Source organism: Echiichthys vipera, assembly GCF_963691815.1.
Source record: "Echiichthys vipera genome assembly, chromosome: 17".
NCBI lineage: Eukaryota > Metazoa > Chordata > Actinopteri > Perciformes > Trachinidae > Echiichthys > Echiichthys vipera.
The window spans coordinates 18,944,730-18,967,639 of NC_139842.1; the positions used below are offsets into that span (position 1 = coordinate 18,944,730).

Consider the following 22,910-nt stretch of genomic DNA (forward strand, 5'->3'; position numbering starts at 1 on the left):
CAAACAACGAATCAATTAACCGAGAAAATGAAAATAATCGCTAGTTGCCGCTCTAATGAAATCGCTTGAATTTATCCCCCCTAAAAAGCAACTTGTCCCTTTTAGCTTTGTTTATGAAAACTGGGATTTCTGGTGATTTCAGTCCATGACTCGTCTTTTTTCTCCAGCTGGTTGCCATGACACTGCTGTGACAGAAAAAAAGGGGGTCATGGTCCTTTACAGCCACAGGCCATGAGCGACAGGAAATCTGTCCTTTGCGGTTCTTGGTTTGTACACCTGCCGTGTTTTATGAGACGTATTTCTTCCAGTTTTCTTTTCTGGGTGTGAATATACAGAGGACTCATAATGCATTCAAGTTGGCTCTCAGCTCTCTGAGATCAGATGATGCGTCGATAGACTCCGAGATAACGCAAACAGGAAAATTATATTTAATGTTCTTACATCTCCTTGATTTCTTAAATGTATTTTCAGACGATCTGAGCTGATATGAATATATATTCGTGTCTGTTTAATTATCAGGGCAGGGGAAGGAGCTGTGAAGTCAGACAACACCTGCTGCGATTATGACAGTGGCAGATTAATACATTTGACCTCGGCCCTGTTATCAGTTATCGTAAGAGCAGGAAGACGCCGAGAGGATCGTTTCCTTTGTATGTGAACTTTTCATCATTTTCATAATCATTTTTATGCAGCTGCACGCCCACTTTCCTCCTTTTTTCCTCATTTCCCCTTTCCTTCAAACCATTTGGTGCCACTGCCTCAGAAGAAACAATGTTAACTCATTTCCCTGTTGCAGGGTGACTCTTTTCAACCCTCATTATTCAAAGCACTTGTCTTTTTGTGGGCCCGCCCTCCCTCCTTATTCCATTACCCCACCTCTCTGCTCTGTTGCTCTATATCTCCCCCCTCCATTTATTCAATACCAGCGCTAAGGAGGTGTAAATTCATCAGTCACTGTGCAGAATGGAGAGCAGAAACACAGTCGGTTCATTTTCAGGATAATTACTAAGCTTGAATGCACATTTCTTGTTGTTTTCTTAACCTTCTGTGATGATGCAGTTTGGATTTCACCAACTAGATGTAGAAAAGTTTCAGTTTCATCATCTTGTTAGTGAAAAAACAACTCCCCAAAGGCCATAATGTTTTGTGTTATCTTCTATTGACCAGGCTGTGGCCTCGCGATGAGAGAAAACCATCGATCACCTGCTGAAAAGCTTTTATGTAATTTCCTTGCCACTGATTTCCCTTCAGGGTTTTTATCGACGGACGTGGAAGAAGTGCTCAGATCTTTTAAGTTTTTACATTGTAAATATGCTCTATTACAAATAAAAGTCCTGCATGCAGAGTCTTATTAAAAGTAACAATGTCTTTTAAGTCAATCGCCGAATGAGGTAAGACAAAGAATAACTGATAAAAGCCTTTTAGTTTGATGTAATATTAACTAGGCGTCTGATGCAACATTCTCTTTCTCCGGTCTCTTTTAACGTTACGAGTCAACTGTTACTGTGGCAGAACAGACAAGAGGCAGAAAAGAGCGACAACGACACATGATTAAAATCCAAAAAACACACCTGCAGTTACCATTTCTCGCCACAGGAGTCGCCAAAGAAAAATAAGACAGATCTTCGAGATTGTAACTTTAAGTTTAAGTACAAAAGTATTATCATCAAAATATACTTGTGGCACTTTTCCGCTGCATGGAACAACCCCACTCGCTCTTTTTTTGGTTTCCACTAGCTAGCTTTGGATTGTACCCGGTGTTTTTTTGTTTTTTTTAGCACTGCCTCCATCGAGGTTTCAGGGGAGCAGAGACGATACAATCATGTCCGTGCAGGGGACGAGAGAGATTTTTAGAGGTTTTTTAGTTAGTGCTGATGAAAACCCAACATTTTCTTATTTAGCTGCTTCGTCAAAAAAAACTTTTAAACAACCAAACAACAGGGGATTTTATTGTGAAAATTTTATATGACATTAAATGCATTCATCTGCTGTTTTACAGACTTCTATAGAAACAGCAAACATTTCCACTTAAGAACAGTAATGTGTGTGGTAATATCCGACGTATTGGTGAATTCCGGTTCATTTTATGAATCTAAAAATAAGGTTATTATCGCCGTGCCAACAGCAGCGACACACGGAGCTCCAGACACGTCATGACACATTACCGACAGTGTGAAAGCAACATCCATATAACACAAGATTCACTCTCAGTGGTAACTGTTACATACCCTCATGATGTTTAAAAATACAAAAATTCATAGAGCGGTAACCCTGAAAAAATCCACTGAGCAAATCTCTTTAATGTGCAAAAAATAAAAGTACTCATTATTATGCCGAATGGCCTGATTTCACAATAATTTATATAATTTTATATTATTGGGCAGTGATTAATAATCATTTCTATTTGTCTATTCTTGCAGCCCAAAGTGCTTTACAACAAAGAAATTACATGCACCAAGTGCTTCACATTAAAGAGACACAGAATGAACATAAAAACAGGAATATAAGTTCCAAATTCCTGTAAAATAAGATTAAAGATAAAACCCACACATGAAAATAAAATAAGATGAGAATAAAATACATCTTCACATGGATAATATCGACTTGATGATGCTATAGAGAGTAAGGATTGAAAACATTTAATAATAAAATTAAAGTTCTGTACTGTACTATGAAGTTTTTAGCTTACTTTTATAAACATTTAGCGAGCTGGCCCCCCGTTATCTTACAGTAGTTTGTTCCACAGCTTTGGGGCAGAACTGACAAACGCTGCATCCCTGATTTTTTTGCGATTGTTTTTAGGACTCCCCGATAAACCAGCTGCAGATGATCGCAGTGCAATTGTTCCTATTATCACTTCAATGTTGCAGCAGGTAAAGGTGGAGCTCATTTTAATGACTTTATATTCTGCCGGGTACTTTAAATCTATAATCTATTTGTGTTACCTAGATTAAATAGAAGTATAAAGTATCATTAAATGGAAATACTCAGTGAAGTATCTCAGAATTGTATTAAAGTAAATGCACTGTAGTTAAATTCCACCACCGCCTATGATCCCTGTTTCTCTTTCTGTCTCCTTCCTGGTGCAGCTCTCACCGGCCGCCTGTAATGAGCTGCGGAGATGGTTACTATGACACTGCCGGTCTCTAGTCTGGCCCTGCCAATAGGAATGTGGCTCTGCCATCAGGTGGCCTGTAGCTATTTTGAACGGGAGCTGTATGTGAAGTGAAGCAAGCAGCTAAATTAAAGACACAACCATGACATGAGAGGAAGAGGGAGGAAGGAAGGAGAGCGTCAGTGAAATGAAAAGGAGGTTATGGATCAGCACCTTTCTTTTGTGCTCATGAATGTGTCAATCCTCCTCCATCTCTTCTTTTCTCTGGCTGTCTCCTTTTTCTTTTGCGTGTGACGTGAATCAACTGGATGAGTGACTCACAGACACAAGCATTTGTCCACACACACATTCACACACACAAAGCGTAATCCCTCCCAGTCTCCTTCTCTCTTTCTACATTATGCTGCATCACGGACCTGTTGTAGCAAGCAGGTTGGTCCCAGGTTGTTTCAGACGTCATTTTGCCTTTTTTTCTCTCTCTCTCTCTCTCTAAATACAATCCCGTGGGTCCCCCCTCAAGCTTTGTTGGTGCTCCATGTTAGGATGCACTTGCATAGTTTAGAAGATGACTCACTGCTGGTAAGTGGGGGCGGCTCTTATTGTCCTCATTAGTCGCTTCATGCCACTCACAGGATCATTCCTCCTACCTGAGTGGGATGCGGGCGCGCACGCCGCAAGCATTTTTAATAAATGAAACAGGAAGTGGGGATGGTCTGTGCTTGCCTGAGGACGCGAGGAGTTTCTAGCCATCGCCTTGGCAACAGGGAGTGTCTACATTTAGTGTGCCGTTGCCGGGTCACAGAGCCGCCTCGATGCGACAGGTGGCTGAGCTAGAATCAACATTTGTGTTTTTAGTCGTTTCATCTGAAATCACACAGAGAGACGTGTGGATGGCAATAAGAGGTGTAGAGGAGCATTAATCACACATCAGTGCACGTGCAAACACGTCGACATGCCGCACAGATGCTTCACTCTTCAGCATATGAACTGTTTTTTCCTCCCTGGATATATTTAGACCTTCAGGTCCACTCAGTCTGAAGTGTTTCTCTTGAGGAGTATCCGCCAAGGACTCTTCCATTGATTTCTTTGCATCTTTCTTGAAAGAACATCATTTTGGCAGTTGCTTTTATTCGATAGTTGGCTTTTGAAATAAAGAAAGATAAAAGGGGAGAGAAAGAGACTGAGAGAGAGGTGTATGACCTGCAGCTAAAGTCGCCCGACAAAATCAACCCAGAGATGGTGCCATTATGTCAAAGGCATCTTAACCACACCAAGAACACCGGGACTTCTCCCATTTCTTTTCATCTTTGAAAAAAGAAACAAGACAATTCAAACGACACCAAGTTGGCAGCCAAGAGTTCAAAGCAGGTCTGGGTATCATATCTCAGGACTTAAAAGAGTACTGTACTGATTTAGTATCGACTCAAATGCCTGCTATGATTCTTAGGCATGTTTACTTATCCCTTCATGTAGGGCTGGGGGATATGGCCAAAATCTTCTATTCCGAATAATAAATAGGTCATTTCACATCGCGGTAATGATATATATCACCACATAGCAGAAATAAGTTAAATGGCAAAGCCTGTTTTTGAATACTCCTTTGTTTGGTTTGTTTTGTTGCGTTTATTTCAAAAAAAAAAATAACAGTAATCACATTCATCATGAAATAAATATTCGAAAAGGGGTGAGAAGAAGTTAAACTTATAAACTCCCACCCCTTATCCTTCTTTATAACTTACAACAAAAATAGCAATGAGCTTCGTGCTGTGTTAATTAAAAGTACAGTATGAGAAATTGAAAGTATTTCCTCATTTTATTAAGTATTTTAGTGCAAAATAAACATTTTCTGGAAAATTAAAGAGCAAAGAATAATGTTTCCACTGTTTATATGCATGCGCACAGACGCATGTGATGAAAAATCAAAAACCTCTATTTTCAAATGATATTCCCTTACATTATTAGTTCAATCTGAGTTAGAATATCTCAGTATGTGATTGCATCACGATACGAGTTTTAATATTGAATTATTGCTCAGCCCTACTTTCATGACATATGTCTGATCTATGATCTAAATCAGGAAGTTTTTCTTAATTTAAGGTTTTAATTAAGGTTTTCATTTAACAGTGATGCTCTGCTCTTTTTGGTATATTTTTTGAAATGAAAGAAAAGGTTAAAACGTGTTAAATTATATTCCAAAGTAAGGTATCAAGCGTATTATTTTGGTGTCATGTTGGCACCAAAGCATTTCAAATGATACGCAGTCCAGGACTGGAGACATTTGTTGTGCAGTCTTTGTGTTGTCTGACGACACATGTGCAGGGAATTCTTCATCATCATTACACATGGTGTATGTCATATTTGCGCATTCTCACCTCTATTTAAAAAGCCCACACCTAATGACTCACTTCTTCTGCCTGGCACATTCAGCTGTCCGCATTCTTGTCAGCACCTCCTACAAAAGCGCCAGGCAGCCTGTCAGCGGCTGAAAAAAAAGGAAAAATAAAACAGAAACAAGAGAATAAGTGGGATTGTTATATAAGTTGAACACTCAAACACTTCAGAAGTTCAGGCTGCCTCCCTCACTCCGCGGCTCTGCTGAACGATACAGTAGGCCGGCGCCGCAGGCTTCACGGGAGGCTCAGGTTTTTTTTGTGGTATGGGTGTCTGGATGAGGGTCAGCAGGAGAGAGTCAAGTTACATGAGTGTGTTGGAAACGGTAGCCACTTCATCCGAAATTTATATCCTTCCGAATATTCTTTTTTAAAAAGTCCTCAGGCCATTTTTTTCTGTCTCTACTTGACACGCCTACACGCTGGATGTGTTGTACCTGTGCGGAGAAAAAAAAAGCTTAACACCTCGGCCTCACTGAAGCTGCAGGAGAAATGTTGGCCTGTTGTTATGCACCTCTCCACCTCATATTACACAGACTCAGCTTTCATGCAATATGAAGGCCAAGGCCCCTTTTGTGTCTATGTAGGTTACGCTTCTCTGCGCAGTCTTGACATTTTGACCACAAATAAATTGCAAAGGCAGAGCCACAACCATTCTTCTTCATACTTAGTGGATTTGAAACAAGATTTTTTTTTAAAAGGAACAGAAGAACATCGGGAAGACCTTAAAATGAGCAAACAGGTTGTCAAACACACTTATGATGAGTTCATCCTGCAGTTTCCCATGGTCCGCTCCCTTCAAAGCATTAAAGCATTCATTTATGTGAGCTCGTTATGCATTTCAGGGCTCGGCAGACTCCTACACCAGCCGGCCGTCGGACTCGGACGTGTCCCTGGAGGAGGACCCTGAGGCTCTGAGGAAGGAGGCCGACAGACAGGCCCTCGCCACGCTCGAGAAAGCAAAGGTCAGAGATCAACTGTTGTGTTGCTATGATTATGTTGCATCTCCATCTGATGCACTGTGTTGGTCACCATTGCTGATTAATCTTGTGATTATGTGTGTAACGGATTCAGTGGATGGTTAACGTTTAATGATTAGTTAACGAGGGTCCAAAAAAGTCCAAATTGGCATCCTTCTTCCTCATCAGCCGTGTTTCCATCCACACAAAAAGCTGCATGAAAACAACAAAATTCGATAGAAAGTTTTTACGCTCGCAAACATCAATGACACAGCAACACAATAAACCACAGAGATCGAGCATTGAAATGGAAAACCATCATTTTAGACAAGAGTGCAAATGTGCAAGTAAGAATGAAGGAGACATGGATGCTCTTTGTTCTCTAAATGGACGCAAAAGTTTCAGCTCCTCCAGCAGTGGATCGTCCTGGCAGTTCCTGTTATAAATGTCCAGGAGCATGGCATGACTCTGTCTTTGGCTTCAGACTACATGAAACATGCGCTAACTCAAAATTAAAATTGCCCAATTGAACCAAATTCCTGAAAACCTCTCTCAACTTCCGACTAAACTACGCTATCGTCGCATTTATTCACTCCAAACCAGTTGATGATGGAAACGTTACTTTAATGTATTTGTTGCGATATTCAACAATTGAATGGAAACCTGACAAGAGGACACTGAACTCTGTGGTTTTTATTGAGGCGTCGTCTGTGTACTAACATCCGTCTTTCCAATCGCTGCTCCAGACCAAACCGGTGGCGTTTGCTGTGCGGACAAATGTCGGTTACAACCCCGGCCCCAGCGACGACGTTCCTGTGCAGGGCATGGCCATATCCTTCGAAGCCAAAGACTTCTTGCACATTAAAGAGGTAAGAACTTCCCAGACGCTCCATCAAGCTCTTGGCCGTTTTTAAGGTACCACACCTGAGGCTCCAGGATGAGGTAGGGAACAAAAGACCAACAGTGGGTCTTGGATGTTCAGAATATTTGGCAGTGATGGTGAGATCATTTTTCCTGTCTCCCTTTATCTGAACCTCACCGAGGCCACGAGTGGGAGTTGGCACTGACAAGAGCTGCAGGGTGAAGAGAACTGAGAGAAATTTGGAAGAATAAGAGAAAAAAGTAAATTAATAAAACAAGCGCTTTCTGAACATATACTGTTTATAAATATATATTAAATTCACCTACATAATTTAACTGTGTTTTATCAGATGTTTAATTGTCTGAAGTCTTAATAAAATGCAATGTTCTTTGCACTGACAAAGAACGGGAACATATTTGAATGTTATAAATCAATGTTTGGTAAATGTTAATGTGTGCAAGCAGTAAATTGGAGGTGTATCTTTGGTGACTGACGCCTCTGTATGTGTGTCTGCAGAAATACAACAATGACTGGTGGATCGGTCGTCTGGTGAAGGAGGGCTGTGAGGTGGGCTTCATCCCCAGCCCGGTCAAACTGGAGAACACGCGTCTGCTGCAGGAGCAGAGGATGAGACAAAACCGACTCAGCTCCAGGTAACCTTAAAAGATCCCTCAGCTCGGCTACAGTATCAGCATCTCAAACAGTGACCACACTTTTTCCAAACAGGTCAGACCGGATTTACACTCCACACACCAGGAAATGTAAAACTTCCTTAAAATAGACAGAAGCAGCGCAGTGTGAGTCACTGTTTACCTCAACAGTGCAACTACAGTATATATATAAATTATATACCAAACAGGAAGCAGCAAGCCGTGTACTCAGTGAACACGGAGAGGAGCAAGAACGTGAAAAGGACTTGGTTGTCATACACAGGCCAACGTCTCTTAAAGCCAGTGCTACAATAATCAGGTTGATCGGATTTTAATATACAAATTGCAATGCTTCCTGTCCAGGGTGTACCCCGCCTCACGCCCGATGTCAGCTGGGATCGGCTCCAGCCCCCCGCGACCCTGTCAGGGACAAGCGGTTGAAGATGAAATGAAAGTTGCAATGCATGCAATGTTTTTTTCACTTAATATCCTCATTACCTAAACATACCGGGCCTCACAAATCCGATTTTATTTTCCAATCAGGTGTGGGCCACTTTCATATGTGGTCCTAAATCCACTGTGACAACAGTAAAAGCTGAATTCACGTGTTTTTTCACATCAAGCTTCTCCGAGCTAGTGCCGCCCTATTGTGCTGTGATCGGTTAGTGCTCTGTTTGGCTCATTTTACTTCATTCCACCGTACTTTTCGATTCACCTGTTACAGAGAGTGCCAAACAAAGTGAGTCATCAGGCGACAGCAATGTGCGGAGATGGACCTTCAGTTAACTGCTGCTGCAGCCTCAACCACATCTCTGTGACATGACGTTTTATTGGTTTTCGTGTGAGGTGTTTCAGGGCAGACATCTGCAAACGCACTGATGTCATAAATATGGGTCACTTTAAACGTGACTATGAACAGTCAAGGCAGAAAGATCAGATCTGCGGAAAGAATTGTAATTATCCATGAAGCCGTGTAATGTAAACATATAGTGTGGTAGCCTTTGACTCGTCACAGCAGGGAAAGCACAGGTCTAAATAATCAAATGAATGATGGCTTAATCCCGTTTAGCTGTTATGATTTCAGATTCCTGGTATCTTGCACGCTGGCTCCCCGTCACTCTCCCTGGAAACACTTGAATGTTTGTTAGTGTTATCAGTAACAACTGTGCTTTTTCTGCTATTGAGGTCAAAGTGTCTGCTGTGAAAAAGGCCTGTCAGCAGCTCGTTCTTGCTTTCTCCCCGTTTTTCTCTTCACTTTTTATCAACAGAAGGACACAACAGCACCTTGTTTACTGTAAACTATGATGATCAGTATCAGATAACCAACTGCTTGCTTATAACGTAAAATCATAAATACATTTTTGGTAAAAAATTAGTAAAAAGACGCAGGTGATGAGCATTATATAGACCTTTATGTTTACGCAAGAGATCATTGAGGGTCGACCCTCATTCACAACAACATCGATTCTATTACAAAGACAAAAAAAAAAAACCAACAGCCACACCCTCTCAAAATTAGTAGAAAGCCATTGAATACTTTCTGATTAGGCAAAATAGTCTGATGGATACATTAGGATAATTAAAATGTAATGTGTATGTGTATTTAATTCAATTTCTAGTGGGTTGAATTTAAGGATTTTTATCCAGGAGTAGCTGCTGTGTCTTTCTTTCACCATGCGATGCCTGTTTTCTCCTGTTGCAGTAAATCTGGAGGAAGCTCCAGTCTGGACGTTGCCACGGGAACCCGCAGGCCCACCCCACCTGGCACAGGTGAGGTCAAGGGGGGGGTTCTGCATCAACTGGCCAGAAATAGTGACTTTGCGCGTGTTTGTGTGCTCTCTCGACAGAGCGAGAGATGCCTGATATTTAGAAGAAGGTTTTTAATTGGCCAGTTAGTCAGGCATGATGATGAATCACGGCGCGTCCCCAGTGGGACGCCGCGTGAAGTGAGAGAGGTCTGAGGAGGTCTGTCATTAGCACACAGGAGGGGACTGAAATAAAGCTGAGAAAGGACCGCACTCATTAAACTTGATAATTACGTCTGGTTCGTGTGTGTGTGTGTGTTTGTGTGTGTGCATCAGAGAGTGCAAACACAGGAAAATACTCTGGTAGAGCCACTGAACTGGAGTCAGCACCTGCAGAACAGAAACCACTTCTGTTTAATACACCCAGTGAAGCAACAGTTTGACATTTCAGGAAATTAGCTTATTTGCCTCCAAATGAGAGAGTTATGGCGGCTTCACGCCAAACGACTTTTCAAGGGATTCCGTTCCAATGTCAGAAAAAAATCATGAGAATTTTGCTGGAGTCTCGGCGCCACCGTGAGCTCGATTGTTTGGTGTAAGGTGGTAGTAAAACTCAGTCTGAGATGAGTCTTTTTCTCATCCGAACGCTCTGATAAAATCAAACACGTTTAATGTTATCATGCGATTTTAGACTTGGCTCATTAAAACAGGGAAGTTCGATGACGTGAACATAGTCAACGAGCAATAGCTCTTTCTGTCCGTTATCTCCAGTACCAAACAGGAAGCAGCAAACCATGCACACAGTGAACATGGATAGGCGTGAGAACCTGAAAAGGTCTTTGTTGTCAGCCTTGGGCGGCTTTTTGTAACTGTTTTAAACGAGAGTGAAGCGCTTTGCTCGCTGTTTTTGCGTTTGCGCCTCCCATTTTTACAAAAGCACCCCCGAACGCCTCAAGTTGTGAAAAGTTCAACGTCATTTAACGTCACAGCCAAGTAACGGCTGAGGACGGGTGAATCGGTGGTTGCCTAGTAGCAATAATAACAAAGACAAGATGCAGCTGGCAACAAAAAAGGCAACCTGCAAAATGCTCTCTAATGAGTCAGTGTTTAATTCTTATTTTATCGAGCTAATATTACATTTCCACGGTCTACTCCCTCTTAAACCAACAATTACGAGTTGAGGCGGAAAATCCAAAATGTAACATTTTTACACAAACACGGTTTATCTTTATGGATTATATATGCTGCCAAATTGACCAGAATACAGTCGACAGTCGACAGTCGATCTGACACCTTTTATCTGTTTTTTTGCAGATGATTAAGGAGTTGTTAATATGTCATATTTCTTAATGGGAGTTTGGGGTAATATCTAGTTGTAGTCTTGCAAATATTGACCGTGCAAGCTGCCCAGTCTCTGCAGAATCTTCGATGTGCGAGGATGTTTCAGTTGTTTTAAAGTCTCCCTGTGACTTGTAGGCATTAGTAGCTTAGCACTGACAGGGGGAAACACATGGCTCTGTTCAAAAGTAAGAAAATCACCCTTTCAGCACCTTTTAAAGCTCACTAATTAACAAACGCTTCAGCTAGTTTGTTTAATCCGTACAAAAGGCTGCGTGTGCCTGTGTTTTTACACTTGTACGGATTAAACAGATGAGACAAGATGTGTTTATTAGCGAGGCAAACTTTCTTACCATTTGACAGATCCAGGTTATTGTTCCCCTCTGTTTTCAGTCTTTGTGCTAAGCTAAGCTAACCAGCTGTGGCCTCACATTTTATGCGAGAAAGCAACAAAGTGTTTTTCCTGAAATCCTGAACAATTCCTTTTAAACAGACACCCCCCAGCCTTGTTTTCTCCCCCTAATTCCCCCCCAAAAAAATATCAACCACACCTGCATCGCCAACAATAATCCCAACACACACTTATTCCCAACACCTCATCTTCCCTCTCAGCATGATTCCTTCTTTCCCACTTTCCTCCAGTTCCCTCTACAGCCACCTCCTTTACACATCTACACTTCAACTTCTGCTGCTTTTTTGGTCACACTGAATCTGCTCTCTGTTCGTGTTATTACGCCTCACATCTGTGCCGCGCTTCATGATAATCTGTTCTTTCTTGTCAGTGTTATTTCCAGTTTAAATCATACTGTATCACCTTATTTAATCTCAGTGTGTGCCATCACTTGCAATTTCCTCCATGCATCTCACATTCTTCTGTTTACTCCTCCCCCCCTTTTGCTTTTCCTCTTCTTCTATTATTTTATCATCCTGTTTTACTTTGCCTTGTCTTGCTCTCTTCTCTTTGTCTTCCTTGTCTCTTCTCCTCTCTGTGCACCGCCTGTCCTCCTCCCCTCATCATCAGCGCACGTGGACATGTCCACTGTGGCCTTTGACGTTGAAACTCTCGACCTGGATGCTGAGGAGCCCCCTGAGTCCCAGGGTGACCCTCGCTCCTCCAAGGGCATGTCAGGCAGCGTAACATCCCCTCAGGCCAACGCCCACCGACTGCCCTTCTTTAAGAAGGTAACATTAGGGGCCTTCGCTCACCTCGCCGGCCTCCCTTCCTCGCATTTGTCCCCCAACTCCTCCAAGATGTGGTCAGGTCTAATCTCTCCTTCCCCCCTCTCACTAACTGCTCTGCTACTGTAGCTCCTAAAATCTAACACCGTTTGGCCCCTCAGGCTCCGGTCACGACGTTTACGCTGAGATATGTTTGGATGTTTGTTTGCTTGTCAGCTGGGAGAGGCGTTGAACTAACTGATACACTCTGAAATGGCTGCTGCTGCATATGAGTCTATTTGAAACTGAAGCCACAGTGAAGGCCGTCTGTAGACCTCTACCCCACTAACTCTAACCTGTCAATAACTAAATGTGCTCTCTTCTGTCTCTTCTGGCTTTTTGTGTGGAATGATACCGTAGGTGGCCCGGCTAAACAGAAACAGAAGTCGGTGAGTGTGTTTCGTTTTCAAGACTAACCTCTAAGATTTCAACTTCTTACGCCTCAAACGCCACAGAGCTCAACGGTGACGCTCCGGAAGTAAAAATCACATTCATGTTCTGGATCTGGATTTTTATTATTATCTGATTACGAGCTATGAGATCGACTACACTACCCACAATCCTTAAGCGTAACAGCGACGTCTCTGATTGGTGGAAGAGCTACTGAGCTGCTACCACTGATCATTATGATCGCTATGAACACAGTCTTCTACCTTTTTGCCCTTTCTTCCTTTTTTTACAAATTTGTTTTTGCGCCAAATCAAATGTTTTATGGTCCAGTTCATCTCGTAGTCGGACAACTTGATCCAAACCTTAACATTTTTTAAGTAGGTTTTGTTTTTTCTGAAACGTCAGTGGAGGGAGTGAATCGTGAGCCGTTGGCGTTCACTGTTGAGCTCTACGGCCCTTTTAACATTTCATCAGTAGGTTCATTCATTCAATATGTCGTTCGTTCAACGGAGTTAAAAAGGTTAATTTAAGATATCTGTAAAACTCAGATATCTTCAATTTAATTAAGAAAACAATTGTACCTTTTTTTCAGCAGTGGGGATAACGATTTCTGATTTCTACGCATGTTGAAAAACGAGAGAAATGTAATTTAAACAACAAATACGAGCGTCATAAGTGTGACAAAGCTGTTGGTGGAATTTTAAATCACCATATTCATTTCAGACATGAACGTTTATGTCATTTAGGTTATCTACAATGATATTTTGACTGGTGGAAATTACCTTTTTGATATTATAAATTCAATTCAACGTTATATAAGGCACTGTAGGTATCTCAAATATAACTCTTAATAGTCTGTATATATATTTCCCTGAGAAATAACATTCTTACGAGTTACAATTCCAAGTCGACATGTAAATGATTTAATTTTTGACATCTGGAATTGCATTCATGATATCTGTAATGTAAGAAAAATTGTAGATGAACATTTCCACTAGTGAGAATTGACTTGTCGATATCAAGAATGACCATTTTGACTATTGAGAAGTGAATTGTACATTCATCTTTAAAAAAAGTCAAATTGCAGTTGTTGTTCTCTTGAATTAAAAAATGACCGCTACTGGTTATTAAATGTTTAACATCCTCTCAAGTCAAGTCAAATTACTTTATTAGTACCCGGAGATAGATTTTGTTCGCAGTAGAGTTCACACACATGTATGGGAAAACCCATAGAGGCACATATCACACGTCATCCAACTTAAGACAGTGGGAATTAAGAGGAAATGGCAAATTAAAACGTTTTTACGGGTCCAGAAGTATCTAAAACATAAGATACAATATTAAAAATAGAATAAAAATGAAACCAAATATTGAATCAGTAAAAATCATTTAGGTTGTTAAAATGTAATGGGTAAAATAAAAAAACAAGACATTAATACAGCACTGAGTATATAAATAAAATCAGCAATAAATAATCACCTGTGCAAAACATAGCTACGCCTCTGTTGTCTCTCATTTTCCTTTTTGTGGCGATGAAAAATCAGTCCACAGGATATTTTTCTAGCACCCGTTTCATTTTCATGCTTCCGATGACTCATAAAAGCAAAAACAAGTGTTCTAAGGATCATTTGTAAACCGCGGTGACTTCCTCTGTCATTCCCCCAGAGCTCGTTCTATCACAGCTGTCAGCGCGCAGACGCAGGTGCAGATCCGACCCAGACCCTGTCAGTCATAGTGCAACAGTAATGGATCCTGACACACTTTCATTTCCACTCATTACGGCTGATTTGAGTGACGGCGGCCCACAGTCAGCTGTTTTTTTCTGCTTTTCAGACCGATTTGAATCCCACGTTAAGGCTGCAGAGCAAATACACGTTCTGATGGGAGTGAGGGATGTGCACAACGTTTAGACTCTCTCCGCTCTGTGCCAGTATTCAAATATTAACTTCAATATATTAACTTAAAGTTTCATGATTGCATGACAAGAAAACATATCATTATTTTATCTAATTTAGGACATACAATTCACAGATTACAGATATGGCAGCAATATAATGTTTTTTATGAGAAAAAGAAAAATAAGACGAACCTTTTCTATGTGGATTGTGCAACGATTTGGCTCTCTTCATATTCTCTTTAACTTTATTAAATAATATTTAACTTAATAATACATCATTTTCAGACAACTTTAAGAATGAACACATACGATAAAATGATTAAATTAAAAATGTATTGTATGTTCAGTCAATTTCTGACCTTTAAATTAAAACAAAATAAATAAACCCTAACCACTGTTTTCTGCATTATGTGTTCAATTAAATTCAATTCAATTTTATGTATAGTGCCAAATCATAACAAATATTATCTCAGGACACTTTACAGAGTAGGTAAAGACCACACTCTATGACTTATTTATGATTTACAGAGACCCAACAATTCCCCCCTAGAGTACAGCGGCAACGAAAACCTTCCCTATAACAGGCAGGAACGTCAGACAGACCCAGCTCTGTGGAGGATGGACATCTGTCTTGACCGGTTTGGGAGGAAGAAAAGGAGAGAGAAAGAGAGAAAAGACGGACAGATGGACAGAGAGAGACAAAGACAGACACAAAGACAGAGACAGACACACTTCCAGTAACTATAATAATATCTATAGTAGTGTTGTGTTAGAAAGTTTTCATACCTGATAACATGTAGACCCATACCGATTGATACCAATGAAATAGAGACTTCATCATGTAAACAGTACAAGCGTACCAATGTGATTGTGATGACTGTAACATGTGAGCTGTTGGACATTTTCACAGCATTATCTAGATACTGACATTTATTTTAAATCACACGTTAAAGCAAAAAGAATTGTTTCCTGGAAGAAAATCTGATAATATAAAAAGAAATACCTTCATTTTTGGCAGTCCAAAACATTAGCTTTAAACTGTACATTTTTTCAGAAGAATATACTGTAATTGCATAACGGCACAACGAGCTGTAGTATTACACCATCCTCTAGATCTATATTGCGTACACCATCCTCCTTGTTATTCCGTTTATTCAGAACCAATGAGCACTATTGTTCTGTTCAGTGCTCCAGCTCTGCCCCTTTAGAGACAAGAGCCATTTGGAAAGTTTTAAAATATGTATTTTTAGCTTCTGTGAATACAGATGAGGAGAAATGAGCTTCTGTTGCTGTGCTTTATGTAATGTAATGTAGCGGAGCGGAGCACTCCAGCACTATCTCCTGCCTGAAGAGCTGCACAGCACACGCGGGGGAGGAGGCGGCGTGCTTGGAATACAGATCTGAAAAAAAATAATAATTTCAATGCTCACAAAGTATATAGGATGTGTGCCTGTTGTCACCCTATTCTCATTGAAAAAACAGACTGTTCCTTAAGAGGACGAATGCGTACAGAGTCCTTATAGATGAATCATTTCTGTCATGACTCATAATGTACAAATAAGCCTCAAGTTCACACGCTGCAGTATGGATCCTGCGTGTGTGTGGGTGTTCTGTAGAAGTCCTGGTTATAGGTTTCTCCATTTATAATGTAAATGGCTTAAAGGAATACACAGATTACAGTATGTGCAGGGCTCTTTTTATTTTATTTCTTTAGAAATACAGAAATGTATGTGTTTTTTAAGATCGTTGAAAATGGAAGAGTTTCAGTTTATTGATCTTTCAGCATGTTCACAGACTCATAAAGACAATTATCATTGAAATCACAGAATTATCTTGCTGTTAAAATATATTAGGGCGGATTACTGAAAGGGCCCATCAGGCTCAGGCCCTGGGGCCCATAGGGTCACGGGCCCTTAGTCACGAAATGTTGCTGAAAAAATCACAAAACAATCACAATAGATGCTAAATGACCAAACACACACACAGAAAACTATGAATGACTCAAAAATGTCTACAGAGATGCAAAAGATTGACACAAATCGATCAAAAACATGCAATGACTACAAACAACCAGAAGCATTCAAACTGACTAAAAACAGATGCAAAACCGCATAAAAAGATGACGAAACGACTAAAAACAGAGCACACAAAATGACCACATGGGGTGCAAAATGACTAACAGTGTCTGCGCTCAGGGGCCCATTGTTTCTTATACCGTCCATGCACACCCCCATCAATATTTAAAGCATTTTGTCCCCCCTCAAATAAAAACATGAAAGTAGCAAAGGTCTTTTATTTTTGAAGAAGCGCCGAAAGAAGAAGAAGCAGTGTTGAGGCTCCGCTTTGAAAAGAAATAAATTAGAGTATTAATTCTATTACAGTATTAGATCACTGTTAGAAAAAAAAAAATATATATACTGTATATATATATATATATATATATATATATATATATTGAGATTTTGGGACTAAAGTCATGATAGAATAGGATGCTTCGACTCAACTCATAGATTTCTATCTTTTAAATTGTCACCTGTGTTTTTCCTTCCCTAAATAATAATAAATAAAATCCTTCCAACCATAAACTGGTGCAAAACTTCACCCAAATGCAGGAAATGTAGTGTTTGACTCAGTATGTTCTCGGGGAGGACACTAAAAATGCCCTTGTGAGTTACAAATAGACCTAACGACTTGTTAGAGTTTTTAAGAGTAAATGGCTTTGATAAAGCTGTGACAGAGATTTGTGCTTTGAGAACTTTGTATTTATTCTAAATTTCCAACCTGAATGGAAACAACCGGAATTAAGGAATTTCTGCATACTAACATAAATGTATTGGTTCATTTAAAACACGCAGAGCATTTATATAATGCACATATAACAATATAAAAATGATAATTCCACATAGCATTAATAACAACTCGACCCTTTCTTAACATTACAACTCTCTGATATTTGTAGGGATTACATGTCTTCTCTTATTTCACCATCAGCTGTTAGAATAAATTGTTTCAGGAGTGGGTGAACTAAACTACTTTTAAAGTAAACAAGCATTGCTCAAAGCTCAATAGGTTGTATTTGCCGGTAACAGTGCAATAGTGGGATGGGCTGAAGTACAAAAAATGTGGATTTTTACAATAAAAAAACAGAAATTACTGGCAGAGACAAGTGCTGATCCGCAGCAGAAAGAGAGAAGTGTGAAGTATGACGCCTGTGTTAGAGCAGCAGCAGCTACAGTCACGAGAGCTCTCCAGACACCCCAGCGTCTGGTTTAATTATGGACACGTTAATTATGTGAGACTGCAGACTGAAGAAATAGAAGCGAGTGCTTTCAGTGAGAAATTGAACGTTCACAGACAGTCAATAAAACGACGGCCTCTGAAGCTCGCCATCCATCAGCGTGACCGCTCACAGAGGGGGAAGAGAGGGCTTTTGTGTTAATGTTGATTAATGCGGGACGGTACATCTGTGTGAGGAGCTGTTTTGAGTGCATGTTCAGACACGAACATGACAACGTGTCTCTCTTCCTGGCTCAGATGGAGCACGTCCCCCCCTATGACGTGGTTCCCTCCATGAGACCCATCATCCTTGTCGGGCCGTCACTTAAAGGTTATGAGGTGAGAGGAGGAAAATGAGCGTCTAACCTTTAATTTCACTTCCACGGTTTGTTGTCTAACGCCGGACGTTTTGTCTGTAGGTGACAGACATGATGCAGAAGGCGCTCTTCGACTTTCTGAAACACAAGTTTGAGGGCAGGTAAGAATGAGATCATCCATTTTACACAGCCGTCATGCACGGTACGCTCTGCTCTCACCTTTTAAACACTTTGTTTACATGATCATGTACAAAAGGATCTGAAATGAAAACCATAATAGAGCGTTCATTCTTCTTGCAGAAACTAAGCTAAGGCTTGTGTCTCTCCCGGTACACTTTGTGCACCCATCACGCCATCACGTCATGGTGCAAAACCTCAGATTCTATGCCTTTACACTCAGCTCATCAAAAATGAATTTAAATCATTCAAATAGGTTTTATTAACTCGTTCTTTCGCTCACGTGTCTTTATTTAGAAATCTGCTGGATCAATATGTTTTGTGTGTTTATTCAGTAAAAGTGGATAAAACAACAGGTCAGGTTTTTGTGTTTTTCATTTATTTATGACTGATATGATATGATTTATGGCTCACATGGCCTTTTAGCTTAGGTTGTACAAATTTAAGGATGATGAAGCATTTGAACATACTAATCATCATGATACGTAAATATATCGATGTAGGAACTGGAACCATTAACTTTTTGATCACTAACCCAGTCCTTACTGGTGTACTGGATATCTGTTTCAGAATATCGATCACACGGGTGACAGCGGACATCTCCCTGGCCAAACGTTCAGTCCTCAACAACCCCAGCAAACACACCATCATTGAGCGCTCCAGTACCCGCTCCAGCCTGGGTGAGACCAGAATCACACTCTTATTCTCTTATTCGACAGTTTATAAAGTACAGCATGGAAACAGTATTGCAGCAAAAAAAGATTTATGTTCATCACGTCGTGTTGCCATTTTAATGTGTTCCACTATTTATGTTTCATTTCTTTCTTATTAGACCCACAGACAGACAGGCAGACAGACAGACAGACACACAGACACACAGATAGACAGGCAGACAGACAGACACACAGACAGACAGACAGACAGACAGACAGACACACAGACAGACACACAGACACACAGATAGACAGGCAGACAGACAGACAGACACACAGACACACAGATAGACAGGCAGACAGACAGACACACAGACAGACAGACAGGCAGACAGACACACAGACACACAGACACACAGATAGACAGGCAGAAAGACAGACACACAGACAGACAGACAGGCAGACAGACACACAGACACACAGACACACAGATAGACAGGCAGACAGACAGACACACAGACAGACAGACAGACAGACAGACAGACACACAGACACACAGATAGACAGGCAGACAGACAGACACACAGACAGACAGACACACAGACAGACAGACACACAGACAGACAGGCAGACAGACAGGTACATGTAGGTAGCTAGCTGGGTAGGTAGATAGGTAGGTAGGTGGTTAGGTAGATAGATAGATATATAGATAGATATATAGATAGATAGATAGATGGATAGATAGACAGGTAGATAGACGGGTAGATAGATAGATAGATAGATAGATAGATAGATAGATAGATAGATAGATAGAGATAGATGGATAGATAGATAGGTAGATAGATAGATAGATAGATAGATAGATAGATAGATAGATAGATAGATAGATAGATAGATAGATAGACGGACAGACACGTGTTACTGGAACAGAAGCAAATGATGCATCTGTTTGGGACATATTTATATTTATATATTTACAGATGAACACTGAGGAGTTGTTGCCGTAGTGAGTATGTGAGACAGGAGGATGTTGTCTGTGGGATGGATTCAAAAGAAACTACAGCTGCAACAGTTTTTTAGAGTTTTTGGACAACAATGAAGCTCCAGGAAGATTATATTTCAGCCTTTGGCTACAAAGTCTGTTTTTAATAGTAGAATACATCCTCGGGCTATACCGAATGTGATATATTTTTACATTCAAAGCTTCCGTTTTTGAATTTCGTTATATAAATATGTTTCATGGTGCTGTTAGATTGCTGCTAGACCGCCGCGTTAAAAGAGGTGCATGCCTTCCTTCGTGTGCAGCCAGCGAGAGAGTAGAACATTTTGTTAGATGCATACATTTTGACGTTTGGACTTTACAACCCTTTGGAGTGATTGGAAATGTTTGGATCACGACTGGAATCTAATTCTACAAATAGTATCATGCTAATAATATTAGCGTGGCCTACTCTTTATCTGCAACTGTGCAGAATTTACAGCTTTTAAACAGAGCAGACGTACAAAGTGGGCAGCATTCAAATGTTGATTTAGAATTTGAATGTCAACGTTATGCAAGAAGCTTCAAACTATTAGGTACAGCCCTAATTAATTCATTGTTTGTTTTGTTTAGTTTTTTCAGGATTTGGTGACAGTACGGACAATATAGATTAGCATCAGATCCGTTCCTTAATGTCCTTTTAGAAGCAGCTCGTTTTGCATCCTAAAATTAAACACATTTGTTATTTCACACATACAAAAATACATTTACATATTCAAAAACAACCTGTTAGGTGCAGTTAATCAGTAAATTTGTGTTTTCTGCAGGAGTTAAAGGAGCAGTGTGTCAGATTCAGGTGGATCACCTGAAACTAAGAATCGTCTTGTTTTCGTTAGCGTAGAATGACCCCTTCATATGTGCTTCTTCTTCTTACGTGACCTGAAGGTCACAGTATGTTCTACTACACGGTCCGAAATGGAAGTTGGTTTCAATCTGCAACCTCACCACTAGATGCAACCTAATCCTGCACACACTGCACCTTTCAGACAATGAAAGAAATATAGAAAAGCACATGGATATTTTGTCATTTGGACTGTCTCGGCTGAAATCCCTGTGATGACATATGGTTTTTACGAGTGGAATGAATTTGAGGGGTGCGTGGATTTTCGGATGCAGAACTGCAAAATGTTTGAGAGAAAAGTGTCACGTTTTATACCTGCTCTGAGTGTCGGAGTCTGATCCGGCCTCCTCTCTCTTTCTTCGTCCTGTCTTCCCTGCCCTTCATCCTTCCTTCTCTCCCACCTCCCATCTTCTTCTTCCACTCTATGTTGATTCAGACGTACTGGGTATGTATGCTCTCCTTGCAACAAAACAATGAAGCCTCTCTCCCCTCCTCACCCCTCACCCTCAACCCTTTTCTTCTCACTGTATTCATCATCTGCTCATGCATCGTTTGTCTGCCCGTCTGCTTGCCTGTCAGTTTCTCTGTTCCTCATACTTCTGTGTGACAGCCTGTAGTCTCGAACAAAAAGTTGCAAAAATTGCAAAGCGGGAAGAGATCTGCGGGTGGGCAGCAGGGCGGCTGGTCTCTGCTCTAAACTACAGATGGAAGCTGATGCTTTCCATTGTGCTCGCTTACGCCACTATCCATATATGTCTTCAATCGCACCCAAGGAAAACCTCTTTAAAAGCTGGACCTCGCCTCATGCACTCTGTCTAGTCATGACAGAGGGACCAAGTTTCCAGTCAAATCCGAATTTGCAAAAGCCCAAGCCTTTGTTGGGGTTAATGGAAACCTTTCCAGCTATTTCTTTAAAAGAGTTTTCTTATCATTCTGCGGAGGTCCTGTTTCTTTTTTTTTCTTTTTTTTTTGCCTCCAGCTTTAATTCTCTATCCTTCAGCCCTCTGGAGGCCGCTGAAATGTCTCAGCAGATTGCCTTGCCCCTGTTATCGCGCTCTGCCGCTGGGTTGGCAGCATGCACCCCTCAGAAGCGATGAGGTTTGACCAGACAGGCGAGGAACATTCTGGTTTTCAGTTTTTAATCTCTCTCCTTACACGTCAACAGGCTGATAATAAGAGGGGGGCGGGTTTGCACTTAAAATGCTGAATAAAACGCTCTTGTAGGCTGTTGTTGAGGAACAATGAAAACAAAGCACCCAAGCAGTCCACAGACTTGAGTGGTTCACCTGAGGATAATTACTGCTGTGCCATTTAGCGCTAACAACAACTAATGTTCCACTTAATCTGTTTTCAAGAGGATGGTTTTTTTTCTTGTTTTATTTACATAGTGAGAATTTGTGCTCTTATTATTATTATTATTATTGATTACGAAGTGCCATATGCATCTCATTCTTCTCCTTCTTCCTTTGAAATAAAAAAAAAAGATCAGAAGCACAAAAAAAGGAAATTTTAAATGCTGGGAGGTGGCAACAGAATGAGGATGCTTCACTGCTCCATTTAGCTGTGCATAAATGGAACTTTAACTGTGATCTAATTCATATGCTTTGAACTGTTTTTTTTTTTCTTCTAAAAATCGTAATCATGCATGATTAAGTACAAACGTTTCGGTTTTGTACTTATGGCTGATATACACGGCGCTGCATCTCCTCAAAGAGAGAGGTACTTTGCACTGTTGTGTTGCTGTCTCGCTGTATTCACGTGTCTTATCTGTGTCGTTCAGCGGAGGTGCAGAGTGAGATTGAGCGTATCTTTGAGCTGGCACGCACCCTCCAGCTGGTCGCACTGGACGCAGACACCATCAACCACCCCACTCAGCTGGCTAAGACCTCCCTGGCTCCCATCATTGTCTATATCAAAATAGCCTCACCTAAGGTATGGCAACAGATGACCTCTGCTATAATCCTTAAAGGGATGGTTTGGATTTTTTATAGTGTGGTTGTATGAGATATATATCCATAGCCGGTCGGCACAGACAGGATGACA

The 22,910-nt window shown here is 40.8% G+C and overlaps 1 protein-coding gene across 1 annotated transcript in view; it reads left to right on the forward strand.

Annotated features, from left to right (window-relative positions):
* Nucleotides 1-22,910, forward strand: part of cacnb1 (calcium channel, voltage-dependent, beta 1 subunit) — a 30,274-nt gene that overhangs the window by 2,183 nt on the left and 5,181 nt on the right. The window contains exons 2-10 of the mRNA XM_083931022.1: nucleotides 6,351-6,470; nucleotides 7,211-7,333; nucleotides 7,843-7,979; nucleotides 9,679-9,746; nucleotides 12,081-12,241; nucleotides 18,099-18,179; nucleotides 18,260-18,318; nucleotides 18,905-19,014; nucleotides 22,648-22,799. Coding sequence (XP_083787148.1) covers nucleotides 6,351-6,470; nucleotides 7,211-7,333; nucleotides 7,843-7,979; nucleotides 9,679-9,746; nucleotides 12,081-12,241; nucleotides 18,099-18,179; nucleotides 18,260-18,318; nucleotides 18,905-19,014; nucleotides 22,648-22,799 — 1,011 coding nt within the window. The remainder of the gene's footprint in view (nucleotides 1-6,350; nucleotides 6,471-7,210; nucleotides 7,334-7,842; nucleotides 7,980-9,678; nucleotides 9,747-12,080; nucleotides 12,242-18,098; nucleotides 18,180-18,259; nucleotides 18,319-18,904; nucleotides 19,015-22,647; nucleotides 22,800-22,910) is intronic.